General features: G+C 41.1%; 1 protein-coding gene across 1 annotated transcript in view; it reads right to left on the minus strand.

Annotated features, from left to right (window-relative positions):
• The window catches only part of DSCAM (DS cell adhesion molecule), a 742,440-nt gene that overhangs the window by 62,832 nt on the left and 657,904 nt on the right, over nucleotides 1-21,704 (minus strand). Inside the window, 1 exon segment of the mRNA XM_057544948.1 lies at nucleotides 4,042-4,195. Coding sequence (XP_057400931.1) covers nucleotides 4,042-4,195 — 154 coding nt within the window.

Raw genomic sequence — 21,704 nt, forward strand, 5'->3', positions numbered from 1 at the left:
CCCCACCCCCGGCCCTGGGCTCCTTCCCAGGATGGCGTTCCTCCAGGACTGGGTGTGTGGTTTCATTCTGCTGCCCCCTCCACCAAAGCGGCAGCCCTCTTCCTGAACTTTACCCTGGATTTTTGGACCCCCCAGATTTGCCACTGCTGCCAGCCTGCCCTGATCTTCCAACAACTACAGAAAACAAGCTGCACCAGCTTCCTCAGCCTGCGGGTGGCCCCGTCTGTCCAGCTTGGACCTTTCGGCCGTTACGGTTTATGGTCTGCCAGGGTCGGGGGCTCCTGGGCAGTGCCTGCCGGCCGGACGTCTGCTCCACCCCGGAGGTGTTCCCTAGCTCAGCCCCTTTCTGGAAAACCCATGGAGATCAGCCCTAACTCTGGGTGAACCCCATTTAAGCATGAGAAGCTGAACACTTTGGAGAAATCCACGCACCCGGGAACCTGGGAACCGCCGTAGATTTATGGCCACCAACCTCACCTGGCCCCTCAGCTCTCCCTGCCGGTGTCAGTTTCGGTGTCAGTTTCGGTAGTAAGTTTCCTCCCGCTTCTCTGCAATGATGACTTCCTGTTGTCCCTTCTCTTCTCAAACTTCCGGTCCTTCCTTCACAGCCCCGAACTGCCTGATACTTGATACAGAAACTGGAAGACCGCAGCTGGGAGCTCTGCATCTCCTGCCCCTGAATCTCTAAACCCGCTTGTGTTTCCTTCTCCAAACCTCACCCTGCGGCCGTCGGCTCCTTAGCTTGTATTACCCACCTCTCCCTGTCCTCGGAGTCTTCCCACGGCCACACGGCATGCTCTGCAGCCGACACGGTAAACCTCAGAAACCAGAGCCTTGCCTGGGGTGATACCCTGCCCTCGCTCCAGCTTCCCTTTCTTGTCCCTTCTTCCCGGTGATGTACGTTTAGAGAATGTTCTGCTCAGTCCCTCTGCTTCCCCACCTCCCATTCACTTTCTCCCGTCACGCGGTCCTCGCTCCCCACCGCAGCTGCTCTCTGGAAGGTCCCTGAGGTCCCCTGCGTGGCCAAACCCAAGGGCACCGCCAGTCTTGCTTCCCTTGGTCTCCTGGCAGCAGCTGTCACAGCCCAGCATCCCTCCCTCTCAAAGCATCTCTGCCGAATTCCCGGCGTTGCCCTCCTGGCCCTGCCCGTGCCTGTCTGGCCTGACACCCTTTGCTTTGCCAGCTCCCAGGCCTCTCCCTCCCCAGTGCAAGCCGACGTGCTTCCAGCTACCCCTGGACCTGACTCTCCGCCCCCCTCTGTGGTCCAGGTGGGCTCTCCCCAGCCCAGGTGTGAGGGGTGCCTGGGTGCCAAGCCCGCTCCTTCTCTGCCTCCTGCCAGATGTCTCTTAAGAGAGTCAGGACTCACCCCAACGGCACAGAATCTCCAAGTGGATGGCTCTCAGTCACAGCAGATTGAATGTGTCCAAAATGTCCCCATATCCTTTCACCTGCCTCACAAACCCCTTCCTCCACGGCCATCCTCTCCAGTACATGACACCACCACCTACAACAATGCGTGCTAGATTTGCTTGTTCGTTCTTGCTATCCCCCTGTCCCCTGCATATCGTGCACTGAGTCCCATCACTTCTACACCCAGGACACACCTTTCAGGCCCCTCTGCTACCACGCTAGCCCAGGCCACGCTGCCTGACTGCTCGGGCTCCTGTCTGGTCTCCTGTGTTTCCCACCTTTACCTCCCTGTGATCCACTCAGGATATAGACATCAGCATGGTCTTCAAACACACCTGCCATTAGGTGTCACGAGTACACCTACTGATGTAAGATGTCAATGATGGGGAAACCTGACGTGAAGTGCACAACTCTATTTACTAGCATCACAATTTCTCCATTAACCTAAAGCTGTTCTAAAAAGAAATCTTAATACACATGCACACACAAAGATAGGATCATGTCCCTCCTCTGGTTAAGACTCCACAGTGTCTTTCCATTTTGTTTAGAGTAGAATCTGAAATCCTGAACACAGCCTTGAAGGCCCAGCCTGGCCAGGCCTTTGCCTTCCCCCCGGCTCTCCTGAGACCACTCCCGCCTCCCCAGACCCACGGGTCCAGCATCCAGACCTCCAACACACGTAACTCTTCCTAGGCTGCAGGCCTTCGAACACTGGGACACATCTTCTTCCCTTGCCATGTAACTGCATTTACTCATCTTTGTGTGGCCAAGGCTCTAAGTGGGGTCTGTTCTAAAGTGGGTTCTCTAAAGCATTTATTGACATTTGCAATTATACATGTATATTTGTGATGCTTTGTTTACCGTGTCCCCACCCAATTTTGAGCTCCACGAGGGCAGAGAGTAAACATGTGTATTGTATATAAGCCTTAGAAGAGACTCCTGTGTGCTCACCACACCCTGTTTCCTTTTCATTCTGGACATTCAGCCTGGCTTCATCTCCAAGCTCTGCTTTGAAATTAGGTGCGACCCATGTTTCATTCTATACAATGGAATATGGGTAGAAATGAAGGAAACACTTCCACATCTGGCCCGTGAAAACCTTCTTTATGAGACTCCACGCTCTCTTTCTCCAACTACATGGCTGGAAATAAAGGACCCAGGATCTCAAATCACAAGGTGGAAGAGGCCAGGATCCCTGAGTCACCATGTGGAATGAGCCACCCAGGAAAGCCACCCGGTCCAGAAACATCTGTTTTGGTCTGGGTTATCAGGTTAAGCCACTGACACTTACAGGATATTTTGCTACAGCAGTCAGGCTCCCTTGACAAAATCACCCCTGTATTGCTAGCATAATGCCTGACATACAATAAGCACTCAAAACGATTTATTAAATGACACTTAATCTGCCCAGACAAGTCCTATTCCCGTGGAAGTAGCCACTTTCCAGTTGGTTCCCCTCTGAGTATGGCATGTCCTCTACCTTAGCCAAGCCATTCCTGGCTGGGTCTGGAGATGTAACATTGAATGAACAAGAGTACAGAAGAGGTGAGGCTGTCTCTAACCCGACATCTTATGTTGCAGTTCTTTTTTTTAAATCCCACAGACCTGATGCCCTTTGATAATCACTGTTTTCTAAATGTTAGAAAGTGTATGTTGTGGGTAGCTGGATATTATGATCAAAGAGTACAATAGACAAAAAAAAAAAATCCACCGTTTATATTCCTTACCAGCAATACACTTATTTTCTATTTGAACTTATGTTCAAAATGTGACACCACTCTCTTTTTCCTTCACTACTTTATTCTGCCTCTTTCTTAGCTGTCACATTACCAGCATGTTATCAAGCACTCTTAGAGGGAAAATTGGAATCTTGGAATGTTTATTTTCTCTTTCAGGCACCTAGAAGCCTTATGAGTAATAAACTGCCAATGTGGCGTATTCCCAAACCCGGGGCAACTCCTGTTGGCCTGCAATTGTGAGGTAAATGCATTTATTCATGACAAGTGCTAATTTAGGGGTACTCTAACAACCGCACGGTAGCAATTACCAGAAGTAGAAGAAGTAGAATAATTCTGTGTCTATACGTGCTTTTTAGGGCCAGATTTAACATCTCAATGTAAAGATATTATATTCATTTTTAGGAACTTTTTCTTCCTGAAACAAACTTCCTTTTGTTACTTAAGGTCTTTGTATACAGCGTTCCATCAATAGAAGAAGAACTAATGATTTTCTTATATTTGTAAGGTTCTAAATTCCATAGACCAAAAAACAGACATTTCTCTTTCAGAAGCACGAGACCTGATTTTGAAGATACTAGAACTTGCTTGGGAAGCTGTTATGCAGTGATTTTCACCTACCCAAAGGGGTGAATGGGGGCTTTTTTTCCTAATTTCCCCCAAGGTACCGGAAGTTGTAAAGCCACTCGTCCTTAGGAGGATGCTTTTCTGATTTGCACAAAAGCCCAGATTTACTAGCAGCAAATCTACTTCTTGGGCTGAAATGTGATAACACATGGTATTCTGGTTTACTTGATCTTTAGGGTATTTTAAGCTTTATTTCAGAGAGAATAGAGACTTAAAACCAGTCGAATCGTCGTAGGCAATGAGGCCCTTACCATAATGGGTGGCATACCTTTAGCTACTGGCTCCACTGTGATGATTTCACTGCTGTTGCCTCTCCCGGCTGAGGTCACGGCCACCACCCAGACGCTGTACTGCCGATTCCGACTCAGGTTAGGAATTCTGTAGGAAAATGAGTCAGGAGAGGCTTCAAACTCGCTGATCACCTGTGAGAGGAGACATAAATGTTCCCACATTCAAGGAGGCCAATGGCACAAATGGATCTCCTAAAGGAATGCTTATTAACACATTATCTGTTATAAGAAACAAAAGCCACCTCTCATTCCTCTCTAAAAGGCTGGATCTGAAATATCTACATAGTCTGAATTTGTCTATGCAGCAGCTATGATAGCCACAAGTGAGTAATTTAACCCTTTACATTATGGGTCACGGCACGGCTGTTTTCCGCTGGGATGGAATAACAAGAACCAGACGGACCGTTCTACCTGAGACAACCAACGAACACACAAAATATAGGAAACAACTTCGAAGGCATTGCACATCAGGTAATGAAGGACAGTGACCATTTCCCTGAAATACGGGAAATAAATGAGGTGAGGCCAAGAGTTGCAGGGTTGCTTCATTTTTGTGAGAGTTGCCAGGCCATGGCACAGAGAAGGGAACCCAGGAAGAGTCCAGCAGCCTCCCTGAGTCAAGGAGACAGAGCTGAGAGCCTGGAAGGGGGCTGGAGTCCACAAGATGGAGCACCGGGAAGACAGCTACATGGAGAATCTGAAGAGGGTCCCACTTGGGTCTTCAGCTGAGCAGATGCGTGCATGTGGAGAAACCATCTGAGGCCAGGGAAAGAACCACCTGAAAGGACTGGAGGCCCCAGTGCTCAGCTTCCACGCAGGGCTGGGCAGAGTGCCTGCTCCCACCAGCCAGACTGGAAGCCCTCAATATCCATGGACCACTGGACATAGTGACTAAGGGTCTTACCTTGGTGGTGGGGAATAATTAGCCCTAGATTGAACACCATACTGGTACTGCCTAACAAATATTAAATGCAAGATTCATAAAGATTAAATTGTCACCAAGGAACTGAACTGCATCTAAGAATAAAAGTCAAAAAAATTTACAGGAATAAAAATATCCAGTACCCTGTAAGGTAAAAGTCACAATGTTTGGCATTCAATAAAAATTTTCTAGATATGAATAACCCAACTATCTAGCAACTTGTGAACAGATAAAATGTGTTGCATCCATACAATGGAGGATTATTCAACAATAGAAACAATGAAGTACCAATACATGCTTAACTTGGATGAATCTTGAACACATTATACTAAGTGAAAGAAGCCAATCACAAGAAACTACGCATTTATGATTACCTTGTATGAAATGTCCAGAATAGGCAAATCCATAGAGACAGAAAGTAGATTAGTGGTTGCCAGGGGCGGGGTAGGAGAGGAGAAGAATGGGGATAGATTGCTATTGGGTATGGGTTTTTCTGAGGGGGATTATGAATGTTCTAAAATTAGATAATGATGGGGATTGTACAACTCTCTGAATATTCTAAAAGCCACTGAATTGTGGCTTTTAGAATTCATACTCTAAAAGCATGAATTTCATGGTATGCGAATTATAACTCAAAAAAGCTGTTATAATGGACGGGCCTAGAGGTTATCATACTAAGTGAACTAAGTCAGAAAGAGAAAGACAAATACCATATGATTGATATCACTTATATGTGGAATCTAAAATATGACACAAATGAACCTATCTATGAAACAGAAATAGACTCACAGACATAGAGAACAGACTTGTGGTTGCCAAGGGAGGGGGGGGTGGGGGAGGGATGGATTGGGAGTTGGGGATTAGCAGATGCAAACTAGTGTGTATAGGATGGATAAACAACAAGGGAACTATATTCAATATCCTGTGATAAACCATAATGGAAAAGAATATGAAAAATATATATATATGTATAATTGAATCACTTTGCCATACAGCAGAAATTAACACATTTTTTAACATCTTTATTGGAGTATAATTGCTTTACATTGTTGTGTTAGTTTCTGTTGTATAACAAAGTGAATCAGCTATACGTATACATATATCCCCATATCCCCTCCCTCTTGTGTCTCCCTCCCACCCTCCCTAACCCACCCGTCTAAGTGGTCACAAAGCACCAAGCTGGTCTCCCTGTGCTATGCGGCTGCTTCCCACTAGCTAGCTATTTTACATTTGGTAGTGTATATATGTCCATGCCACTCTCTCACTTCATCCCAGCTTACCCTTCCCCCCACCCTCGTGTCCTCAAGTCCATTCTCTATGTCTGCGTCTTTACTCCTGTCCTGCCCCTAGGTTCTTCAGAACCTTTTTTTTTCTTAGATTCCATATATATGTTAGCATACGGTATTTGTTTTTCTCTTTCTGGCTTACTTCACTCCGTACTACCATATGACCCAGCAAACACAACACTTTAAATTAACTATACTTCAATAAAATAAATTTTTAAAAAGCTGCTATAAAAAATTCCAGAAATGCAAAGAAACAAACAAGAAAAAAGGACTCGTAAAGAAAATAAAATTTAATCCATCAAAGTTGACCCATAATTGACACAGATATTAGATTTAGCAGACAAGGGCACTAAAACTGTTATAATAATTGTATTATAACTACGATATTAAAAAATCTAAATAGATACATGAATGATATAAAAAGACCCAAGTCAAACTTGAGATGAAATTACAATATGTGAGATGAAAAATACACTGGATTAGATTATTAGCAGATGAGATCTTGCAGGAAAAAAAAGGTTAGTGAACTTGAAGATATATTAATAGGTGAAACACAGAGATAGAAGAGAATACAAAATTTAACACAGCATTCGTGAGCTATGGAACAACATCAAGCAGCTTAACATACATGTAATTGGAATCACTAAAAGAGGCAGGAGAGAAAAAACATTTGAAGAAATAGTGGCTGGAATTTTTCCAAATTTGATGAAAACTATAAACCCAGAAAGCCAAAAATCTCAATAAAACCCAGCCACAAAAATATGAAGAAAACCACACCAAAGCACATCATAATCAAATTGCTCAAGACCAGTGATAGGGAGAAAAATCTTAAAAGTAGCCAGAGAAAAGACGTATTATATATGCAGGCACAAAAATAAAGACGTCACAGACTTCTTGTCAAAAACAATCCAAGTGCTATAGTCTGAATGTCCCCCCTAAATTCATATATCGAAACCACACTCCCAAGGTGTGGCCTTTGGGAGGTGAAGGGCACCCATGGGATCAGTGCCCTTATAAAAGAGGCCCAAGGGGGCTTCCCTGGTGGTGCAGTGGTTGAGAATCCGCCTGCTATTGCAGGAAACACGGGTTCGAGCCCTGGTCTGGGAAGATCCCACATGCCGCGGAGCAACTGGGCCCATGAGCCACAACTACTGAGCCTGCGCGTCTGGAGCCTGTGCTCCGCAACAAGAGAGGCCGCGATGGTGAGAGGCCCGCGCACCGCGATGAGGAGTGGCCCCCGCTTGCCGCAACTGGAGAAAGCCCTAGCACAGAAACGAAGACCCAACATAGCAATCAATCAATCAATCAATCAATAAAGAAATCTTAAAAAAAAAAAAAAAAAAGAGGCCCAAGAGACCTCCCTTGCCCCCTTCTACCATGTAGGGATACAATGAGAAACCTGCAACCTGGAAGAGGGCTCTTACCTACCATGATGGCACTGTAATCTCAGATTTCTAGCCTCCAGAACTGCGAGAAATAAGTCTCTGTCGCTTATAAGCGCCCAGTCTATGGCATTTTTGTTATAACAGCCCAAGCTGACTAAGACACCAAGTAAGAAGACAGTGGAACAACAGTTTTAAAGTTTTGAAAGAAAAAAGTCAACCTAGAATTCTGTATTCAGCAAACATATATTTTAAAATGAAAGAGATAAAAAGACTTTTTCAAACATAGAAAAAGCTGAAAGAATTAATCATCAGCAGAGCCACACTACAAGAAATGTTAAAGATAAGTTCTTCAGGCAGAAGAAAAATGATACCAGGTAGAAATATAAGCTTACACAAAGGAATGTAAGATACCAGAAATGGTAACAACGTAAATAAATACATGTGATTTTTTATTATTTACATCTCGTTAAAAGATAATGGATAATTAAAAGATAATTAAAATGTAGTGTGGGGTTCATAAAATATATGAAAGTAAAATGTATGAAAACAATTGCACAAATGTTAGGAACGGAAATAAAATGGAAGCATAGTATTGTAAGGCTCTCAAACTGTACGTGAAGTGCATAATATCACTTGAATGTGGAATGAAAAGCGATATGCATTAATCCCAAAGAAACCACTAAAGTTACAAGATAAGAGTAAAATAAAACTAATGAGACAACAGAAAATAAAATAGAGTTATAAAAAATATTCAGTTGATTCAAAGAAGTCTAAAAAGGAGTAAACAGGAAACAAATAGGACAATAAAAAAGTAGCAAGATTATAGATTTAAACCTATGTCGATATACCTATAATTATTTTAAGTGTAAATGATCTAAAATCCTAATTAAAAGCAGAGATTTTGAGACTGGATATAAAAGCAATACCTAACTATATGCTTCCAACAAGAAATGCTTTTCAAATATAAAAATACAAGTAGGTTAGAAATAAAAGGACAGAAAATCTATCCCAGGCTAACACCAATCAAAAGAAAGTTGCAATGGCTATATTAGTATCAGACAAAGTAGATTTATGGGCAGAGAATATTACCAGTGATAAAGAAAGTAATTTTATAATGATAAAGGGATCAATTCACCAAGAGGACACAGCAATCCTAAACACCTATGAACTTAATAACAAAATAGCAGTCCAGGCAAACACAGAAATTAGTACTGAGAAACGGGGTGCTGCTGTAATAAATACCTAAAAATGTGGAAGTGGCTTTGAAATGGGTAGAGGCTGGAAGAGTTTTGAGGTTGATGATAGAACAAGCTGAGATTGCCATGAAGTGTTCGCCAAAGGTGATTCTGGTGAGAGCTCAGAAAGAAAAGAGGAGAACTGAGGAAAAAGCCCCAGTCTTCTTAGAGAATACGCAAATAATAATGAGCAGAATGCTGGTGGAAATGCGGATGGTAAAGGCCATTTTAGTGAGGTCTCAGATGGAAATCAGGAACATGTTATTGGACAATGGAGGAAAGGCAATCCTTGTTACAAATTGGCAAAGAACCTGGCTGAACTGTGGTCATGTTCTAGTATTCTGTGGAAGGTAGAACCTGCAAGGGATGAAATTGGATGTTTAGTAGAGGAGATTTCTTAACAAAGTGCTGCTTCCTACTGACAGCGGTAGTAAAGTAGAGAAGAGAGACATAAACTGAAGAAGGAATTGGTAAGCAAAAAGGAACTAGAACTTAAAGATTTGGAAAATTCTCAGCCTATCCGTATTGTAGGGAAACTAAAGTCCAGAGTAAGTGACTCACTGAGGTCACTGTGCCAGACAAAGGTGAGCAGAGGCTCAAGCTCAGGGCTTCTGACTCAAGTCCAGTGTTGCTTCCTCACACCCCATGCTGCCAATTGCAAGCAATCAAACACGTGAAGAAATTACTTTTACCCTTGTGAGCTGTAAAGTAAACCTTAAGTAGGTCACGAGGCTGCATAAGCTGCAGTCCCAGCTCTGCAATTAAACGGGGGACACAAGTGTTAACTATACCTCCTAATTGTCATAAAACCTATGCTCTCTCAATAAAAAATAATGTCAGAGAATTTCCCATTGTCAAATATTTAACATACAGATACCCTAGTGCAGATGATTAAAGGGAGACTATGGGACTCTTGCCCAGAGTGCTCAGACGTGCATATGTGTTAGGATGCATGTGTGCATCTGCACTCCACTTGCCCCGCTTTAGCCACCCAACCCCTCACCCCCTTATGCACACCAGCCTGACTCCGCTATAGAAAATCATGGGGAACATTAATTCCTCTAGAAGTTCAGAGGGAATTTGACTTGTTTCCTGGAAAACCAAGAAGACAATCCCAAGACTATGGGTACTTGTGTTCTGTAATGTTCGAAGGCAATGTTGTTGCCAAATTAATTTTACAAAGCTTATGATGTGCAAATTATAACGATTGCGCTTACTGAACATTCAACTTCAACAGAGCTTTAAAATATATTTACAAAATTTTCCATGAAGAGTGCAGAGTCCTTAGTTAAAACTCAATCACTATCCTGTCTATAAGCTACAATTGGCCCTTATTTATTTAGTTTTTACCTGAGACATGAAGTGTAGCTAAAGTCAATGATAAAACTATGATTTCTTATGCAGCAATATTTGTTCCACCATGTACATAGAAGAGTAACCAAAAGTTGAAGTAAAAGAGGTTTATTTATAAAAACTTCCCCCAGTTGGAATGACCTTTCTCTAAGGATTAGGATGGAAAATAAGAGTCAAGCTATTCAGGGGTTCCTACCGGTTATTTGGGGAAATTGGTTGCACTGGTGCTGCCACTATGCTCCCCTGATGACTGCTGTAAAATTGGGCACCATTGTTTTGGTCTCAGTAGCAGGGCAAGCAGAAAATTGACTGAATAATTTAAATAATTGAAGAGTTGATTCGTTTTCTTTGTTATATATGTAACCGGATATTAAATGTGACTTTTCCTGTTATCATGACGTTTTAGCAGTGTCCTTAAGAGGTGAGAATAGTCCCAAAGATGCCAGTACTTTCTTTCCTTAGAAAAACGTGAGACCACCTATGCAGGGATTTCTGATTCTAATGTTCTGACCGTCACTTATCTCTGGGTCCCATAAGAAGCTGAGTCAAGAGTAGGATATTTTTGTGGAGAGATGTCTGTGTACATTCCCACCTATGGGTGGTAGGGGCCTTTGAACTCACTGTAGAGATGGGTGAGTCACATTTGAGAAGGTGAAAGGCTAGCCCTGCTCACAAAAGGAGAGAAGGCTGTGCTAGGACTAGCTGTCACTTGCAGGTGCTTGGTGAAGGACGCTCACACGTGAACGCTGTTAAGGGAGAGCAAGGCTAGCTGTCTCCAGAGGGATGCCCGCAGGTATGGGATGTCTCCAATAGAGGGGGGTACTGAACATTATATAATATTTGTTTTAAACAGCATTCCTTATCCACAGATGGTGCATAATTCAACCACTGCTAACAAGTTCAAGAGGTGGCAACAGGTAAGAGAAAAAGAGCTAAACGGGAAAAAGGTTAATCAGAAACCCATTCAGGGTAGTGAAGCAAATCTATTTGTTTAAACCCTTCTCAATGCTCAGCCAAATATGCTTGTTCTGAGAAAGAGGGAGGAAGACTATTACTTCCTTATGGAACGTCTTCCTTAAAATTTTATATGATGTATAATAGCACTGATTATATTTACATTTCCTTAATTTTCTTTTTATTGGATACCCGATTTTCCAACACAAGGATTGAATCATGTTTGAGCTGACTTGCCAATTTTGACCTGCATTCCATTATGTGATACTACCTCCCAAATACTGGGAATGTTCAGTGAGAGGGACTGATTTTATTTCCGGATTTTTCCTGATACTTCAGCTAGGCTGATCCTTCAAAGACTTCGAAGCATTAAATGAGCATGGAGGGACAGCATGGAAAATAGAATAGAAAATAACAAAGCAGAGCTACACTCTAAGGGCAACAAGATAGGAAATGGTAGCATAAAGAAATACAGACTCCCAGTGTAGTTTCTTAGGGATGAATGAATCAAATTTGTCAAAAGGAGAAATTTATGGGGAGGGGGAGAAATACACTTTTCTCTATATTTAAATATCTAAATATTTAATTTTCTTCTGGTAGATCTTTAACTCACTAGTCTCATCATTTTCAGAGTCAGGACAGAGATATTAGCCATTCTAGAAGATTTTATTATTCCTACAATATGAATTAATCTTGAATGGACTACTATAATTGGGCTAAACCTTTGTTTTAAGGGAAGGCTTGTGTTACTTCATGACCTGTGGGAATACAAAGCCAATCAACATTAAGAAAGCTCTGATGCCAGGTATATGACTTGTGTACGCTTGGCTCTTGATGGGAAATTCTGCCCCACGCTCATTTTTAATTCTGGTCGGTGTCAGCATGATGGAGCAGACAGGGCATTTGTGGACTGGGGTGGCCAATATTCTGTGCCCATCATAAATTCCTGTGAGCCATTTGAGAAAAGGTTGTTCTTTCTCATCTAAAAATTATTTAAACATGCTGATTCTATCAGAATCCAGAGTTAACTTGACATTGATTATTAATTAATCACTCTCAGCTGCAATCCTCCAAGCGGCAGCCGAGTTATGTATTTCTTGGTCCATCAGAGATTGTTGAATAAGAAGAACAGGGTTCTTCTCTTGAGCTGGTGTCATGTTAACAGGGACAGTCCATAGTTTTCTTGAGGGAAGGCTTCGGTATTCTTTCAAGACACACACTTAAATTATAAAATGTGTAAGTAGTTTATCTATTGAGCTATTGCAAATATCGTGCTTCACATCGAATGTTCATGGGTTTTTGCTCTGGGAGGTAGCTGGGGTATTATGCCAACACCATTGCACTGGAAGTGTGGAGGCTGATGTGATTAGAAATATGTGTACGATGAGGCTTGACAACAGGTACAGGACATCTGGGGCCAGCCATACAAGCTCGCTGGACTACAGATCTCTCCTTTGGGCTGTGCAGATGTTCTTAATACCATGCCTAGTAATAATAAAAGCTCATAAATAGTTGCTGAGTTTGAATTCATAGACACTTACTGAGTTCAATTCCATTGTATAGATTATAAGGTAAGTTTGCTCATCAAGGAAGGAGATATAACCATGGTTTGGCAAATGGAGGAATAATTAAAATAAGGCATCTGACAAATTCCTACTAAAATCTAGAAATAAAATCATTTGAATTCCCTTCCTAAAACTATCCCTGTCATAGACAAGGACATGAATTCACATTTGTAAAATGCCTAGGAAAATAAATGGGAACTTCATGCATTTGATTTTAAAAAATATTTATAGCAAGTTTTTACAAGGCTTCTGATATGTTTGCCTCCCTAAAATTGTACCCAGAGTGGAAAATACAGCTAACGATATTCACCTTTAGACACCCAAGCCAGAGAGCTCACATTTCCAGTGTTCTGCCTTTCTGTGCTACGGCTTTAGGTCTGGTGGGTGGAGTCATGCATTTCTGAGGAACTCAACAGTATCCTCCTCGAAATGATGTAAAGGTTGCTTAGAAGGTTAGTCTTATCCTAGTGCTTTAATATCACCCCATGAAAAGGCTAGGAACAGCATCTTCCAGTCCTACTTTCACTCCAGAATTATTCTTGTCTTGGGATGCTGGTGTATTATTTTTCCTTTCATGTCTAAGATACTTTTTTAACCAGTAAATAAGATAAAATTAGCCACAATGAGCTACTTTAAATGCTCTTTAGTAATTTCTATAAAACTGGATGTTTACCCAATAGTGGCTGAATCCATTTTCAAATCTCTTACACTACTTAGCTGAACAGATGAACTTGTAAAGGCTTGTAAAGCCTTCTTTAATCCCCTCAATCAGGTGTTATATTTTCCCTTTGTTTATATGTCCCTTATGGTCCTTCTCATTATTGCCGTTTGGATTAGTCTCCACGTAATAGTTTTTTTCTCGTATCTTTACTGTGGTTGATTTCTAGTTACATGCAGGTGTGGTCAGAAAAGATGTTTGAAATAATTCCCATACTCTTAAATATGTTGAGGCTTGCTTTGTGTCCTAGTATGGGGTCGATCCTAGAGTGCCCTTTGGATTATAATCTTGCATGTTCTTACCATCACTCCCCCATGGATGCTTCAGGCTCTCTGAGTGGGCCTTGCCTCATCCTCCTCCCTCCACTTATCCCCCAGGGATCCTAGGCTAGAACGCTGCAGGGTTGGGACCCACTAACCACTCTTTGGAATGGACTGAGGAAATGTTTGTTGTCCTAGTGACTTTAATAATGACCTATAATTTATTTGAGTACAACAGAAAAAAATGTGTAGAGGATGACTATGGAGTTGCAGGCTGCTCAGATCAAATTATTCAGCATTTCTGATGGATATGAAAATAATTCCACTTTAAAAAATTTCAATTAACTTTTTAATGAAGCACTAATTCTATCAAAGAAATATGGTGCTTTAAAAAGTTTTAACATCTAATTATTAACATCCTATTTTAAAAAAATGAATGCTATGATTTCATAGATAGAATGTTCACAGCAGTGATTAAAAAAACCTCCAAAGCAGAATAAACAAAATGATAGCTCCTTTAATTATAGGGCAATGACTCTTTCAGAGCATATAAAATCTTTCTGTTTAGTGGCAGAGAAATAGCCTCAATTACATGAAGAATAAACAGCTGGATCAACTTAAGATTTGCCTCTTTTTAAGATTTCTATGTATAATACATTTTGATCTGATTTCCATTTTATTTCATTATTTTCATCTCTAGAAGAAGATAATGCAGCACAAAGATCTTCCTAATGGAATAGACTAAGATGGCCATCTCTCATAGAAATAATAGCATATTAAAGCTACTTGTTTTATCTTAGTCAATTTTGGTGGTTTCCTCTGTACTTTACCAAGATCACTCTATCGGCTATTATATAAATGGCTATGGGCTACTTTTAAAAAAGACTTCCAAACATAAAATATTTTAATTTTGGGTCTCCCAAATATAAAAATTATTGTTATAATGTTTTGCAAGTGAATTAAAGTTGATATGCAGAAAAGACATGAAAGAAACGTTTCTCCATGCTATTGTTTAGAATCAGGGCATTGTCCCAATAGACAGACTGACATTACAGGATCCTTATATTTCCCACTCTCTTTCAAACAAAACCACCTCCATTTACTAGTTTTGTTTTATCCTTTCCCTGTTGTCATACCATCTGCCATACAAATGATCTCTCTGTAAAAATGCTTTATTAATTTAACTTGATTGCTATCAGCTATTCAACAAATTTTGCACAAAACAACTGGTTTAGCATTACATAACTTCTCACAATATAAGAAAGAAATTGTGAGAAAGGTTGTTCTAGGTAATAAATGTAATATAGGTATAATATATAGTTTTGGAAAAAAAATAGCCATTCTTAATTCTTAATTGAAAAAGATCTGAAGCCATTTATTTCCTTAAATAGTACCCCATGTCTGTATCAGACCAAGTCAAAAAGATGATATGTTTTCAAAGCTGGAATCTTTCAAAAGCTCCAAAAGCTAGTTGATCAAAAGGGCATTTTCATCTGTGGCTATTTTGGAAGCAGTAAGAAACAGTGGAGAAGTTTACACGGCTGTCTAGTCTGAATGAATGGCAGTTCAAAGCCAGAATGTGTATTGGCAATTTATCTGCAAAATTGGGCAGGCGATCTTGTGAGACTGGGCTTGAAAAGTGATTTTTAAGGCTTGTTTCTGTACAGAAATTCCATTTGAGTAAATGCTTTTGCTTCCCTTTGTTCAATAAAGTCCAAAATTGGGCTCAGGATTTTAAAGGCCAAGCTTTCTCCCAACCTTAGCATAGGGGTCACCTGCATTTTGACCTATCATAGCAACTGGACAGCTTCACTTGATGCCCAATGAAACTGAAGCACCACAGATAATGATTTAAAAAAAATTAAAATATGGACTTAACAGAAATATTGAGCAGTTATTGGCTGTTTCATTGAGGATAAAGAACTAGATTATTGTTCTTCATCTTTTTAAAGAACTAGATTATAAAAGATAGCATGTACTTCCCCTCACTCCCCCAAAAAGTTGGAGTCTAATAAATATATGTAAATTGCAGGACAAAAAATTTAAAGCAGATTTAGAACATATTTCATCAGAACTGGCCATGAAATACTGAGATATTTCTAAGGAAGCTCAAGAATATATTGATACTTCCCCAGAAATTTTATAAAACCAGAGATGGTTTTCATATGCTTAGCCGTAGGTCTGTCTCAAGGAAACTTTTCTAGTTTTCTCCCAGTCATATGATAAGATGCTGAGTGCTAGAGTAGAGCTCAGTTAATCTCAAGAGCACAGAGAGCCTAATGCATGCCTGTCACACAGAGATGCCCCAAAAAGATTTGCTGACATGTGATTAACTGCGTATGTGTATGTGAAACATGACTGTGTATTCTTTGGATGACTTTTGGCAACTCCATAATTTACAGCTTTGCCATTACAGAATAAAGAGGTCCAGCAATAAGTCCATTTAGCTGGAACTGTGGCAGAATGATTTCCATGTCAGTGATTCAAAAGCACAGGCATTTTATCTAAATCCTTAGGGGATGGAAAGCATCCCAAAGTATATAACACACTTTTCCTGCCTTATTAAGCAGAAACTTCATTATACAGTTTAACCTCTATTGGTTGACTCATAGCCGTCATCCATAAAATTTAATTCAACATAGCATTTGCTGAACATCTACTATGTCAGCGTAATACTGGGGTTTCCAAAGGTATAACAGTAACTAACTGTGGTTCCTGTACTTAAGAAACTGACGTGCCGCTGCGGGGGCTCAGCTATGCCCCCTCCAACAGTGATGCAAGAGATTATGGTTACGTCAAAGAGAGGTTAAAAATCAGTGCTGGGGATGCTGAGGAGAGATAGGGCCAGCTTCCCCGGGGAAGGCAGTAGGCTGTTAGGGTGAAGAGCCTGGTTCCTGAACTCAGACCCCTGTGGGCTACAGACCCTGTCTTTACCTTGCTAAACTGCGTGGTCCTGGGCAGGCTGCACAGTCTCCATGTCAGTACCAGTGCAGAGAAGAGAATAAAAACAACCCCTCTTGCATAAGGTAATCATCAGAATTAACTGACGAAAGCAGTATTTTTAAAAATGTGGTCCATAGAAGCAATTTAGTGGGCCTGGCAATCATTTAAAATATAAAAGAAGAGAAAAAAATCCAATATAACAGAAAATATCAGAGTGCATCATGTGTAGTAAGTGAAGTTTTGTTTACAAGGCTTTTGCTGTGTGTGTGTACTGGAGTGTGATCATAAAATATATTTCCGATTGTGAGTCATGAAAAAACAAGTTTGGAAACTATAAGCATAAAGCATTTAACACATAGCAGCTAGAATATGGCAAGTGCTCAAAAATGTTAGAATAAATAATGTGGCGTTTAAGTTGAGCCTTAAGAATAAACATTATTACATGTAAGGATGAGAGGGAAAAGACAAGGAGGAGGAGGACCTAATACACACACACAATACACACACACACACACGCACACACACACACACACAGGAGACACAGTGTGGCTTAGATTTTGGATGGAGGAAGGTTAGTAGAATAGGAGACTGAACAGCCATTGGAGCTGGGTTATGGAAATCTGCACAGGTCATCTTGAGAATTCTGAACTTTTTTTTAGGTAAAAAGGGAGAAGTTATCCAAGAAATTTGCACAAGGGCATGACATGATCGGACAAAGAATTTGGAAGAATAATTATGACAGTGATGTGGACAGTGGAAGGGAATGGATATGAGTAGTGCAAAGGTTTCTGCCCTAGTTTGGTTTCCCAAGCAAGGACTTGAACCAAGGCAATGGTGGTGGGAGTGAAAGGAAGGGAGAGGATTAGAAAGATGTTGTGGAGAGAGACTCTTCATGACACAATGTCACTTTGTAGGTGCTATTTCCCTTGGTCATAAAACCCTCTCCTCAGGTACAATTCTTCCCCTCCTGCAAGCCAGGGCTGTAAATATGTCCTAAGTAACAGTCTCTGACCTGATTATTTGAGTAACACCCTCCTACCTGACTCCTGTGTCATCCAGTGCTGTCCATGCCACTGTTGTGTCGTTTGCCACATCACACAGAGCAGTGACCATCTCTAGTATTTTCTGCCCTCCCTAGAACTAGGAACTTCTCAAAGAAAGACACTCTATCCTTTGTCATTGCAGTCCCATGATTATATTAGAGTTGTTCTCCAAACATTCTGGTTTGCCTGTCTTCTGGGTATGTGTTTGTTTGGATTGTATTCCTGGTTCCCTTGTGGTTGAGTGAGGCTATGTGATGGATTCTGGCCACTGATTTGTGCTGGAGCATTTAATGCCTATGTCAGACCCTCCAGAGATTTCTTTCCCTCTGCCATAAAACCCACATGGGTCCTTCCTGGAGTGAAGCTAACATGGATCAGAGCTACCACCAACTCACAACGAACATGAATGTGAAAGAAAAATAAAGCTGTTATTGGTGGAAATCACTGAGATTTTTAGGCATGTTTGTTACATAGCATAACTCAGCTTCTCCTGACTGATACACAGACTCTGGCTCAGCCCTTGGCACAGGGTAGCCCTCTACAGAGATTTGCTGTGTAAATGAAGAAATGATTTGGAAACCAATCAGATAATGAGTGGAAAGGGAGAACAGGAGTCAAAGGTAATCTAAGGCTTAGCTTTGTCAAAGGTAATCATTAGCTTAGTCAAAGGTAATGACTAGCTTAGTTGAGAAACAGGAAGAGAAGAGGGGCAAGAATGAATTTGGTTCTGGACATGTTGGATGTGGTGGGGTCTCCAAGAAGACATGGATGGTAGGAAGTTGACAATATAGGACTGATTGGTTCTCTAAGATTGTCAGGGTTAGAGATAAACATTTTGAACACCTTAACTTCAGATGATAGTTAAATTACGAGAATGGATTCAATTATTCAGGGAGATAGTAAAGAATATGAAAAGAAGGTAGAGTATTGAAAAATGCCTACCTTTAAGGGTGGGGTGTTGAGGGAGAGGGAGAACAAAAGAGAAAGAATAAAAGGATAATGGATGGTAAGAAAAACAAATTTAAAAACAAATAACTATATAATAGCTTGTGATGCTACAACTTAAAATAGGAAGAGCATTACTTCTTCCTAAGAGGCAATGGAATTTTACAACCAGGAGGTCCATGGTGACTTCTGAGAGAGGAACAATCGATATTATGATGAGAATCATTATAAATTCAGGTGGTCACATTAGATACTACTTCCCTGATTCTGTTATTGCACCATTTTTTTGACTTGAGATTCCTGAATACTTGTGGTTCTCTAAAGCCACTCTGTCTTGTCCTCAGCCCCACTATAGCTTTAGGAAATGCAGTCTAGGGACGGTTGGGAGGCAAACACACACCTGCTACCTTGGCTTGAATGTTGTCTGGACCTGGTAGAGGTTACTTTCTTTGCTTCCTAGAAGACTTGCTTAATTCTGAGTTGTGGGCTCCACTGTGGAGAGTTAGTTGCTATGAGTCTCATTTGCTCATTCAGCAGCATCTACTGAGCTCTACTTTGTGCAGGAACTGGCTAACATTATCTTCTGAAACTGGAATAATTGAGGTGGATCATAGCTCACTGATATAATTTTTTAGACCTTCTGATTTTTATTCTTCATTAATGAGAAGTTTGTGCTATCTAATTTCACATTTCTATGTCCATCAGCTTAGCCTTGCAAAACAGACAATTTCTACCTCCTAGTGCTTATGTAATATATAACATTTTTCACAGTCTGCTTTTAAGTAGGAAGGGTCATTAGAGAGGAAATCCAGGTTAACTACTTTCTACCTGGGACCTTACAAGGCTAGCTCATTACTTTGGATTTCCATTGCTTCTCATAGTGTATGAATCGATCATCTAAACCATTATATACTAAAAGTAATAGCCATGGTCCAAAAATTATATGATGAATTCCTTAATCAAACGGATTTGAGGTTTTGCTCTGATTGGGAAGGTTGACGTCTCTTTGCATTAGCTGGTCCCTCACAGTGAGATTAATGTTTACCAAACACCAGTTTTAGACAACCAGCCTTGAGACAAATTTCCAGTTTCTTGTCTGGCAACATACAAAGTTTCATGTTCTGACGCCTTTTACTAAGCTGACCTGAGAGAACACCGTGAAACAAATGCCTATAATCAGACAATGCATTGTACATATTAGAGAATAGAGCCTGTGTCTTTTAACAAGGCCCTTTCACAAGGAAGGGGCAGGAATTGAGGATCTTGAGAGAAAATTTACATCAGCAAGGTTAGCCGAGGGACTCTTATAAAGAAGATTAAATTACAGAGTGTGCTGTGTCCTAATTTATCTTCCCACGTTCTACATTCGACTATGAAGTCATTTCAAAGGAAAAAAAAATCAGATACACGAACAGGAAAAATACACAGAACTAGGACTGCCCTCTGGTGTTTCTTTCGATACATTGGCAGAAAAGTAAAAGTTCAGAAAATTTGATAGCATAGTTTTCTGACTTAAAATTAAATCGCAGACACTAAAGATGGGAAAAATTCCCCCTTTCCAGTAATTTATAGTTCCTTACTCATTCCACGGAAAAAAAACAGAATAGTAGATGGAATTTTTTAAGTCTTCACCTCTGAAGACACGTGTATTAGTTCTCTCTCATCTTTACTTGTAATGGTATTATTTTATTTTAAAAATAGGTATCACATGAGAAGTCTCTGTACCTTACACTCAATTTTGCTGTCAACCTAAAACTGCTCTAAAAAATAAAGTCTATTAAAAATAGGCCTCGTGGTCTTAAATGATATTTGAAAGAGATGAATAGCAATGTGGTTCTAGAGATGGAAGAAAACTGATTCTGGTTCACTTCATGTTATTGAGGACAGCTCTGGAGTTCTGGGTCCTCTCTGCAAAGCTTAATAAGTGGTGCTTCCCGGGAGACCACAGGCACCTTGTGAAAATCATATTTCTAGATTTACAATGTTTTTTTAATATGGTTAAAGACCGCACAGAAACACCTGCTAGTGGTTGTAAGACATCAAGGAGGTGAGAAATTCAGTTATTTGCCACCTTTTCTGGTTAGCTTGATCTCGCTAAGGTATTTTTTGCAAGGCTCTTGTGGAGAAGGTCCTGGATAGTTGAATCCCATTATTCTGTGCAGGGAGAGACTGGAAATCCCTTGGGAAATCATTTATAGTCCACCCTACAGAGTGTTCGATGGATACTGTGTTCGGGATAGTAACTCCTCCTTTTCTATAGGACTTAATTCGCAGGCTGGGAGGATGGAGAGCAATATGGCGCCCACGATCCACAAAGGCGGGCTTGCTCGTCTAAGCCTCAGCCACTCGGGACTAATTCCAAATAAGCCAGGCTGGGGCTTTTAGTTTAGCGATGAAGAGCCGACTGGGAAGACAGAATGAGGGTAAGCTGCCTGTGTCCCCTGTTCCCTGCTGGCTCTCTCTAGCTTGCTGGAGTCAAAAGAGCAATTGGGAGTCCTACGGCAAATCAAGAAATGAAGGAATGAGTAAAAATAAAGAAGCCCTTCACATTCTGGTGAAATATGGGCACACTTCCGGCAATAATTTTGTCTCTCTTTGGTGAATGTGGTGGTATGTCAGGGCTGACGCTCAGAGGATCAGAACCTGCACAGGGTCCTCAGTGAGTGGCCTCTGAGTAGAGGGCCAACCACCGCGTCCCCTACACTGCTCTGCATCTCTGGACTTTGACGGTGGGATCTGATGGTAGGCTTCAGCAGGTGAGAGCTAACAGCGTGTGTGAAACCAGGTAAGGAACTCACACAAGTTCTGAAACCCATATCTAAGCATATTACCGCCAAGTCTTTACTTCAACTCCAGAGGTGCTGCTGTTGACATATCAACAGCAGAACATACAACTTGATATTTTTCGGAGATGGAGGCCCATCTGTATGCCACACTCCTGCTCTCCCCCTGTCTCCCCACCGTTAATCATCCTCAGTGTCTATGGTGACACTGGGCCTCTGGGTCCCCAACAGACTCTAGACTTGGGAAAG

This window comes from Balaenoptera acutorostrata, chromosome 4 (assembly GCF_949987535.1).
Source record: "Balaenoptera acutorostrata chromosome 4, mBalAcu1.1, whole genome shotgun sequence".
Taxonomy (NCBI): domain Eukaryota; kingdom Metazoa; phylum Chordata; class Mammalia; order Artiodactyla; family Balaenopteridae; genus Balaenoptera; species Balaenoptera acutorostrata.